Genomic DNA, 10,873 nt, shown 5'->3' with positions numbered 1-10,873 from the left:
CTATGCTCTCACGTAATAAAGGAATTCCAGCCAGCGTCCTTCATTCAGAATCCAGCAAAAGGAGAGTGGACCTCCTGAAACACGGGGGTGTTGAAAGAGGTACTACAGCACAGTAGACCCCGTTACACTGGTGGCAGACAGCGGGATGTGATACCCCTTCTACAGGAGGAAAGGAATGAATGGAAGACAACTACCAGAAGTTAAAGAGGACTACATTAAAAGATCTGGTGGAAGCCCGAGGGTTAATCGCCAGCAACAAAACAAAAGTGGATTTGATAGCAGCCATCATGGAACACGACAGTGCAGCGCCCCCCAATGTGAACGTGGAGGAGACTGAATTCCAGAGGGAGGTAAAGAACAGAATGGCGTTCTATGGCCCAAACCCTGCAGTAGAGATCATACGAGAGGTGATGGCTGATGTGCGTACTGATCTGAAGGAAGAGATGGCCGAGCGGAACAGGATAGAGCTAACCAAGATGGAGATGGCAGAGCGGACCAAAGTGGAGCTGGCCAAGATGGAGATGGCAGAGCGGAGAGAGGAGAGTCAGCGAGCAAGGGGAGCTCTGGCCTCCGCCCAGGTACCTTCAACAGTAAGCCACAAAAAGATCCAGTATAATGCCTTCCGACAGTAGGGGGAGGCAGAGGAAGACATTGATGGCTTTCTGCAGGACTTTGAGCGGCAGTGTGCCCTTCATCAAGTGAAGCCGGAGGAACGGGTTCAGATTCTGGCCAGCAAGCTGACAGGCTGGGCAGCGGACGCCTATCGCACGGTACCTGATGAGGACTGTATGGACTATGAGCGGATCAAAGAAGTGATCTTGGCCCGGTATACGCTGACACCAGAGGCATACCGCCAAAAGTTCCGCGGACTTATAAAACGAGTAACCGATACCCACGCTGAATGGGCCTGTAAATTACGGCGGTCACTGCTACAGTGGGTACAAGGGAGCCAAGCAACCACTAAGGAGGACGTCCTCCAGCTCTTCTTGTTAGAACGATTTTTTAATGGACTAAACCCCGAGACACAGGAATGGCTTCGGGACAGGCGGCCAATGACTCTTGAGGAAGCCGCTCGTCTGGCCGATGAACATCATGACGCCAGGAGGCCTCAGTTGTCTGGATCAAAGATGGTCACTAGGGGTCTGCCCATGGACCTGGAGGGCCCCAAACCACCGAAGATTGTAGGGGGACCAGCTAGAAACCCGGCCTACCACAGTTCCCCTGGGGCGAGATGCCACACCTGCTGTCAGTTGGGCCACCTGCAAAGACAATGTCCCAACCGGACTCAGCATACCCAGTGGCCAAAGGCGGGAACAGCTACCTTCCGTCGGGCCGCTGTACACTGCTACCAAGGCGAAGCTGACCCGGCATTGGGGGCTACAACTAACCAAGGGGTGGAAGACATGGAGGAAGTGCTGCATGAAGTAGACCCCGTGCAGGCAGCCCGGGCAGATAATCGACAACAGCATTGACAGGTCGTGTGGGTTAATAGGAAACGCATGCAGGGACTAAGAGATTCCAGAGCAACTTTGACCCTTGTGAAGCCTCATCTCGTCAGGGACCAAGAGAAGACGGACCGGACAGTGGCAGTCCGTGTAGCAGGGGGAGCCATACATCGACTACCCACTGCCAGTATTCACCTGATCTGGGGAGTTGGGGATGGCCTTGATAAAGGATTTGCCTGCAGACGTTTTGCTGGGAAATGACTTGGGGCCCATGTTATCTGTCTTCTCGGTTGCCCCTCTGGCTGAGACATATCCTGTGACCACCCGGAGACAAGCTCGAGCTGCGGAGGCAGAATCACACTCAGAGGAGGCCCAGGTAAGACATCCCAGCCCTACACGTATTCCCATAGCCAGACACATTTCTTGGGCCACCCCAGATGAATTTAAGAGGGAGTTACTTGAGGATCCTTCATTGGAGGGATATCGTGGGAAGGCACAGGAGGGGAGAGGGGTACTGGAAGGGGAACAGTTTATATGGAAGGAGGGACTCCTCTACCGGATCACAGAGCAGCACCACACAGGGACGAGCCCCACTATAAAGCGACAGCTGGTAGTTCCCAAGAAGAATATGCAGGAGTTACTGCGAATCTCTCATGACATACCCTTGGCCGGGCACTTCGGCGTCAGTCGCACCAGGCATCGTCTGACACAAAACTTCTTTTGGGGTAACCTATGATGTTCGTCAATACTGCCAGACCTGTGACAGTTGCCAGCGCATTGGCAATAGGGGAGATCGATGCAAGGCCAAATTACGCCCCCTCCCCATTGTGGAGGAACCATTTAGCCAAGTAGCGGTCGATCTGATAGGGCCGTTAGCCAAACCCACTCCGTCAGGGAAAAGGTATATATTGACAGTGGTAGATTATGCCACACGGTATCCAGAGGCGGTTGCGTTACCTAACATACTGGCAGAGACAGTGGCGGCTGCCCTGCTCCAGGTTTTCTCACGGGTTGGATTTCTCCGGGAGATTATCTCAGACCAGGGTACCCAGTTTACAGCAGAGGTGACCAACCAACTGTGGAAGCTGTGCGGTGTAAAGTCGCCCCGTACCACCCGCAAACCAATTGGTTGTGTGAACGCTTTATTGGGACGTTAAAACAACTCATTGGGACTTTTACCAGGACCTACAGGGACTGGGAGAAATTCTTGCCTCACCTCCTTTTTGCCTATCGAGAGGTGCCCCAAGAATCCACGGGGTTCTCCCCATTCGAACTGGTATACGGGAGACGGGTAAGGAGACCCCTAGACTTAGTGCTAGAATACCGGGAAGGGCATCATAGAAGGGGTACCTATTGTACCCTATGTGATGGAATTCCGGGACCGCCTACAGGAGCTGACCCAGGCTGTACGTGGGAACATGCAGGTGGCCCAGCGGCGCCAGCGCGTATGGTACGATCGGAGGGCCAGAGAGCGCACCTTGGAAATAGGGCAGAAGGTCCTGGTGTTAGAGCCCACTAGGCAGAACAAGTTCCAAGCTGCATGGCAGGGGCTCTACCAGGTAGTGGGATAAATGGCCGACACCACCTATAATGTCGCCGATTGTGACGACCCCAGGGTTATCCGCATGTTCCACGTGAATATGCTGAAGCCCTATCGGGAGCGCCCTGAAGAGGTAGCGGCCATCTGTGCACCTGAAGCAGAGGATTTAGCCGGACTTCCCTTGCCTGATGTCTTAGGGGAGAGGACTCAGTCTAAAACATGGGACCAGGTACACTGGGGTGAAGACTTAGGTCCCCGGGAGAGACAGCAGGCGGAGGAGTTGTTGAGGCAGCGACAGAGGATGTTTTTGGGGAAACCCGGGTACACTCACCTGGCACAACACAAGGTTGAGACCCAGGATCAGACCCCCCTGCGACAACCCTCCTTCCGCGTCCCTGAGTCTGTACGAGAAGGGATGCGACAAGAGATACAAGAGATGTTGCGTTTTGGGGTCATTGAAGAGTCAGATAGTCCCTGGGCATCCCCCGTAGTGTTAGTGCCCAAGAAGGATGGGACTACTCAGTTTTGTGTAGACTATCGTAAGCTCAATGAGAAAACAGTGACGGATGCGTATCCCATGCCGCCTGTGGATGACTTGTTAGACCGGCTGGCAGGGGCAAAGTATTTGACCACCATCGATCTATGCAAAGGCTACTGGCAGATTCCTCTTAGTCCTGATGCTATTCCCAAGTCGGCATTTGTTACCCCGTTTGGCTTATTCCAGTTTCGAGTTATGCCATTCGGGATGAAGACTGCCCCGGCGACCTTCCAGAGGCTGGCTGACCGGCTTCTGGATGGTCTCCAGGACTATGCGTGTGCCTACCTGGATGACATCGCCATCTACAGCGCGACATGGGAAGAGCATCTAAATCACCTAGAGACAGTATTAGACAGGATCCACAAGGCCGGAATCACCCTGAACCCAAACAAGTGTCACGTGGGCAAAGCAGAGGTTCAGTATTTAGGGCATTGGGTGGGAAGTGGGAAACAGAGACCAGAACCAGCCAAGATTGAGGCCATAGCCAAATGGCCCATCCCATGCACTAAAACCCAGGTCATGGTGTTTCTAGGGACAGCGGGGTATTTTAGGAAATTCGTTCCCAATTACAGCAGCGTGGCCAAGCCCCTCACTGATCTGACCCGTAAGAACCAACCCCGCCAGGTAACCTGGACCCCAGAGTGTGAGGAAGCCTTCCGCCAGCTAATGGACGCCCTCACCAATACCCCCGTATTGGCCGCACCCGATCCAACTAAACGTTTCCTTGTTCACACAGACGCTTCTATGTTTGGATTGGGGGCAGTACTAAGCCAAGTCGGGCCAGACGGCCAAGAACACCCGGTAGCTTACCTGAGTCGGAAACTACTGCCCCGTGAAGTGAGCTATGCAGCCATCGAGAAGGAGTGCCTGGCAATAGTATGGACACTCAAAAAGTTACAACCATATTTGTATGGACGACAGTTTTCCCTCCTAACGGACCATAATCCCCTAGTCTGGCTTAATCGGGTCTCCGGAGACAACGCCAGATTACTGCGGTGGAGTTTAGCCCTACAACCTCTGGACTTCACCATCCACTACAGATCCGGCAAACAAAACGGTAATGCCGATGGGCTAAGTCGACAAACGGAACTTGTACCAACCCCATAAACTTCGGTCATCCCCAAACCGATCCGTTAAGGATCAGACTGTGTATGCCGATCGCGTCGCTGAAAAGGGGAGCCGTGTTACAGAACCCCCAGCACCAAGAATATGTTATGCAGTATATATTATGTATAATAGGTTCCATGTGAAATGCATCAGTCCACAGGCTGCGCCCCTGGGCAGAGAGGATATGATATCCCCCTTCTGTCCTCCCCCACCTTTGTAATTCCCACAGTAAATATCAGCAGGCTCCGGCCCCCTGCGGCTATTGTAATGTATGCCTGGCCTGCTTTTTCTATTGGCCTGCCCTGTGTATCTGTGTTATATATTCTGTGTGCTGTGAATAAAGTGTGTTCTTTTACACTGGAAATACATGGAGTAGCAGTCAGCTTTTATATGCTCTCACGCAATCAAGGAATTCCAGCCATCGTCCTTCATTCAGAATCCAGCAAAAGCAGAGTGGACCTCCTGAAACACGGGGGGTGCTGAAAGAGGTACTACATCACAGTAGACCCCTTTACAACCATTAACAGGGAAAATAAGCCTGCATGGTTTTTATGCTTCTTCAGGGTATGTGTACATGTTTCAAAATGCTTCAGGAAAATGCAGCTTTTGTTTTCTTTTGTTCCTGAGTGGCCTTTTTCAGTGTTTTTAGCTGCAAGGCTTGTAACTGCTGGTGTTTTTTTTCTTGTGTTTTCCAGTGGGCTTTTGGCGTCTTTTGAACTTTTTTTTTTAACTGCATTTAGGCTATGTGCACACGTTGCAGATTTCCGGCAGATCTGCAGCTTTTTTTCTGCGCAGAAATGCTGCAGTTCCCCAAGTGATTTACAGTACAATGTAAATCAATGGCAAAAAAAAAATGTTGTGCTAATGGTGTGGAAAAATCTGCACAGAAAGCGCAGCAGATTCAAAAAAGGACTGTGTCAATTCTTTTTGCAGATCTGTTGCGTTTCTGCACCTATTCCATAATAGAAATCTGCAGGGGTAAAAAAAAAGGAAGAAATCCACACAAAAATCTGCAACGTGTGCACATACCATTAAGGGTATATTTCCACGTTCAGGAAACGCTGCGTTTGACGCTGCGTAGAGCCACAGCGTCAAACACGCAGCGTCCAGATGTTACAGCATAGTGGAGGGGATTTCATGAAATCCTGTCTCCACTATGCATTAATAGACGCATGCGGCATACCCACGAAAACGCACATGCGGCACGTCTTTTAAGAACGCAGAATGTCCTTACAGTGCAGAAAGAACGCAAGGACAACGCAGGTGACCTGCCAGTGACCTCAGGTGCAGATCTGCTCAGGATTTTACCTGATGCAATCCTGAACGTGGACACATGAATGTAGAAACAGCTAGCAGCTTATGAACCAGAAACACTGGCGAAATGCTCAAAAGTACGTCCAGATATTTTCCCATTGACTTGTATTGTAAAATAAAGCGCGTCTTCAAAGCAGAAAACGCCTGAGGAACAGACCGGTTACTTCTTGTAACCACCTGAGGGGATGAAAAGCCTGAACCTATGATCCGCCATCGTTATAGGAATTCTTTTGAGCGTTTTCCACATTTGGATTTTTTTTGCTGCTTGGAACTGACAAAATTTTGACAAACTACAGCAGATTTTTCGTCAGTGAACTCAACTGGAGGCTCATTGCAAGTGATTGGGACACGGAAATTTTTGCGGAATCCACGTTACGGCTCAGTGTGAACATTGCCGTACGTGTGAGCTCCGACTGACAGCCGCAGGCACACACCGCCGGCCTGTGACGTGATTATAAAGTTCCGCAACGACAGCGCTTGATGAAAGGGGGCGGGGCTCATCACTCAACCCCGACACGCGTCTCCTCTAGTGAGTTTTCATTGGCTAGGGCTGTTGTCAATCTCGCGACCGGGAGTTTCCACCCAGTCACCCCGGCTCTAGCCAATCCCCGACGAGTGTTCAAGCCGAATCCTTATCCCATTGGTAATGGCTGGAGCACGGCCGTGACGTCACGGGGAAGTTAAAGTGCTGCTGATAAAGTGAAGTGTTGCAGTGCTGGAGCTGCGGTTTGCGGGGAGGGAGGTGAGTGCTGGTGCGGAGGGACTGCCGTCTGTGCGGAGGGAGGTGAGTGCTGGTGCGGAGGGACTGCCGTCTGTGCGGAGGGAGGTGAGTGCTGGTGCGGAGGGACTATCTGCGGATATCGCTATGCTGCGGCGTACGGACGCTGGTTACTGGCTGGAGGCGGTTTGCCTCAGCATCCTGTGTAGACTGCTGCTGTCAGGTGAGCGCTCGTGTCCAGCTTCCCGGTGTGGGGTCCGGGCCTCTCTTTCTGGGGTCTCTCCCCTGTAATGAGCGGTGTTCTGGGGGGGGGGCACTGCCCGCACTGGCATCGCCACCTTTTCCTAGAAGTACTGCAGCCTGGCATTGTACAGACTGGTGCTTGCTGCATTACTGAAAGCACAGGTGCCGGGCCGAGCCCCCAAATCTCAGTCTGGTGGGCTCCATGCATATGTAACGTCTGCCTTATTGTTATTGTCCAGGGCCAGTCATTAGAGCTTACTACAGTGCCCAAAGGGCTTGTCTGGAAATGATGACGCTCGGGCCCCGCACTGGTCCGCAGAATGGGAAATCTGTATTCCCAGTACAAGGTATCTTCGCTCCGCTAAATCCAATCTCTGGGGCTGCTGGGAAGAGAGCGCAGCGCTTGGCGTAGGGAACAAGGTGAGCTGTGGTCGCACGTGGCAACGCCTCCGTTCTAATGGGGGCTAAAAGTGCCCGCTCTACCGATCTCTGTGGGTCTCAATGGTCAGAACCCCACAGATCATAGCGATGGATTTTTTTTTTTTTTTATACCAGAAAACACCCTTTAATCCTCAAATTGACAATTACAGACAGACCTCCGACCGCCCCCAAATGTGGTGCCACTGCCCGCAGCTCCACTTCTGTGTTTATTCTGACACTGGCAGAAACCTGCCCCTCTGTATCGGTGATGTGATGAATGGGGCTGACGGCTCATTAAAGTATTTTATGTGGCCGTAATGGCGCTATTATACTGATTACACCGATACCTGCGGTGAAGGAATCCGACATCTGGTTCTTGTTAAATCGGCCTATAAAGTTCTCGGCTAATGATATTTCTGTATCGGGCAGGACTGGAGTAGGGTCTTCTGCTCCTCCTCCTGCGTTTCTGTATTTCACTATTCTACTTTCTGCTATATCTTGTCAGAGAGCTGCTTCTGTCGCCTCCTGGTTTTATTTTTTTATTTTGTCAATTTTTTGGGGGGGGTAAAATCCGCAAATACAGATTTTCCAATTACGCAGAAGATGTGACAGTTGCTGCTCATAAAATTCTATGGAGAGGAGGAGACAAATATACCGTATGTTCTACTGCGAGTCCACCTTAAACGACCATTATTATAATTTAAGGGCTTGTGCAGACTCTTATCAGTGCAGTCGACAAAACATCAGCTCGCACTGAGACCAGTGTTGTTCTATGGGGTCGGTCACATGTATGATTAGTTTTTTTTGTTGTTGTTTTTTTCCGATAGAGCTGGTCCAGGAGAAAAAAAAAACGGTACACCCAAGATTGATCCAAAATTCAGATCACATGGGTGGAAAACATCAGACTGCACTGTGATGACAGCTGAGTGCACTCTGATTTCCATGGACTGACAGAATGGAGAAGATGGAGAGAGGGTTTTTTTTTTTTTATTCTCATCCAAGAGTATCAGATCACACAATGATCACTCTTCTCATAGGGAGAAACTTTTAGCAAAAATGTACTGACTTCAATGTTTACCAGAGAAAAGTAAACAGGCAGATCAATAAGGACAGGTCTCTGTATGTCACAAGTAACAAGAGGCCAATTTCATAATCTCCTGAAAAACTCCTGTCCACCAGCACAATGATAACTCTAATGTCATGAACTTCCAGTACTCCCCTGCTGTTCCTGCAGCCATGGCACATTACCGCTGAGGCCAGTGATCGGGGGCAGCTGGCACATGACCATAGCGTGTGATGAGCTAGAATGGTGGAGCTGGAACAGAGGGTCATTTGAGATGTACTATAATTAATAATAAAAATCTATTTATATAGCACCAACATATTCCGCAGCGCTCTACAGACACTATCATCACTGTCCCCATCGGGGTTCTCAATCTATATTCCCTATCACTGTCTTTGGAGTGTGGGAGGAAACTAGAGAACCCAGGGGAAACCCACGCAAACACGTGGAGAACATACAAACTCCTTGCAGATGTTGTCCAATTGTAGATATGGTTGTCACCCTCCCCCCTGTGACCAAACCATATCAACAAAAAAACCTACATGAACCCCTACATAAATAGTGGTTTTATGAAAAATGGCTTCAGGCAGCTGGATGTTGCTTTAATATCTGCATTTTATATTTTACTGCTTACACTTCTGGGGGTTGGTGGCATTTGTCTTTTCTTCCCTTCGTCTTCTCAATAGTTAAAGGGCTGAAATGGTTGAGGGGGGAGAAGCGCTAAGTTTGTTACATATAATGGGGGGAGGGAGACAAAATTGATTTTCTTAACTGTAAATTCTTTTGTACTTAAAATGCCAGAAAACCTTATTCTATGAAGGTGCTCTATTGATGACCCTTCTCTTTGCTTCCTTAGCTTGAAGATGTCATGGAATAACTATGAGATGAGTTCTGGGAGACATCTGCATTCTTGTCCTTGACTAACCAGTTGCCTGTCCCTGCTCACCTTGAATAAACCAGTCCTTTTTTTTTTTTTGCCTGGGATTTCATGTTGGGGCAGTTATTCTATATTTTTGCCTCTCGCCTGATCATATCTAAGTGATTAATGGGGAGCAACTGTGTCTCTTTAGCACTAAAGGCCATAGAGGGCGAAGACTGCTTTGGACGGCTCTCCCCAAAGTGTGGGCGAGTGTCACACTCGCCATATAAGCATTGTTTGGACTATATACAGGCTTAGAGGCCATCACAATGCCCCCTGTTCCTGAACATCGAGATGATGGTGCTTCCACTAACATTGTCTATCCGGTCATGGAGGACCACCAACATGTGGATGTAGATAACAATCCCCTCATGGTGAACCCAAGTTTTCTGGAGCAAGATGAAACTGAGGTGGTGGTGATAGGTTCCCGTGCAAATACCAAAGGGGTGCAAGAAGAGGATGCCTTACTAGAAAATGGTAGCCAGAGCACAGAAAGTGAAGATCCCAATATCGAGCCTTCTTGTGAAGCTGTGGTGCCGCTGAAGGAAACTTCTTTTACGATTGGCCTCCAGGTTCTGTTTCCTTTCTTATTGGCTGGATTTGGAACTGTGGCTGCAGGGATGGTTCTCGACATAGTGCAGGTAATTTTTCCATAGATGGCAGAACTTATCACAATGCTCGTCAGCTTGGAGTAATCTGTCACATTGTCAAGGGATATTGCAGTCTTGCTTCATTACGACTCCTCTGTTCCAACCAAGTTTAGGTATGTGTGCTGGAATGTTCTTATAGGTTTGTATGAGTACAGGTAATCAGTCACATGGTATTTGTTCGGCATATGTTCACCTTATCTGAATTAGGCCGCTCCTAACAATCATTATAGTGTAAAAAGCTTCTAAGTGTACATGCCTAATTGAGTAGTAGGTTCCCATTGACCCAGTGGATACCAAAAGTTTCATTTTGGCCTTCATAGGTATAGCATGTATCACTAAACCTTTTTTTATTTTATAGGAAAGCCCAGCAGACTAATATGCCCAACACTTACTGCTATATGACTACGGTATATAGCCTGTTGTGAAACCCAACCTTCTTTGAAAGGAACAGAATATGGGGGATTATTTTCTTGCCAGGCACATTAGGTTGAACACTTGGATCTCCCATACTTCATCAACAGTTTTTACTTGTTGTATTTTGGAGGGTTATTTTTTTTTTTTTCTTTTTCATATATAAACCATTGATTAGGCAGCTTCTGCTTGGAAGCCAAAAAGCAGAAAAGTACCGTAATTTGTTTTAGCTGCTTCATGGCTCTCGAATTTGTTAAAGTAAGCTTAAAAAAGACTGAACATATGCATTGCAAGTCGTTTTGAAATGCTTTTATTTGTTTACAGACATTTTCAATGCCCCTCCCCCCACCAAAAAAAAACAAACCTCTGGGGGGCTGTCAGAAGTAGGGGAGCAGACAAACAATAGCATACCTCACAACTTTCGAGGAAGGGAAAGGGGGACAAAACTAGCGGCGCGCAGCCGCAAATTTTAGGCCACATCTCTGACCACACCCATTTCACAACT

At 49.0% G+C, this 10,873-nt stretch overlaps 1 protein-coding gene across 6 annotated transcripts in view; it reads left to right on the top strand.

Moving 5' to 3' along the window:
- Positions 1-6,619: 6,619 nt before the first annotated feature.
- SLC41A1 (solute carrier family 41 member 1) overlaps positions 6,620-10,873 on the top strand; it is a 46,360-nt gene continuing 42,106 nt past the window's right edge. For 3 of the 6 annotated variants that reach the window (XM_069756250.1, XM_069756251.1, XM_069756247.1), the window contains exons 1-2: positions 6,681-6,770; positions 9,245-9,948. In XM_069756250.1, the coding sequence (XP_069612351.1) occupies positions 9,577-9,948 (372 nt within the window). In that variant the 5' untranslated portion in view covers positions 6,681-6,770; positions 9,245-9,576. Of the gene's footprint in view, positions 6,886-9,244; positions 9,949-10,873 lie in introns of all 6 variants that reach the window. The other 3 variants (XM_069756249.1, XM_069756246.1, XM_069756248.1) reach the window with 3 other exon arrangements.

Source organism: Ranitomeya imitator, chromosome 3 (genome assembly GCF_032444005.1).
Source record: "Ranitomeya imitator isolate aRanImi1 chromosome 3, aRanImi1.pri, whole genome shotgun sequence".
In the NCBI taxonomy this organism is placed as follows: Eukaryota; Metazoa; Chordata; class Amphibia; order Anura; family Dendrobatidae; genus Ranitomeya; species Ranitomeya imitator.
This window is presented reverse-complemented; position numbering and strand designations above follow the sequence as displayed.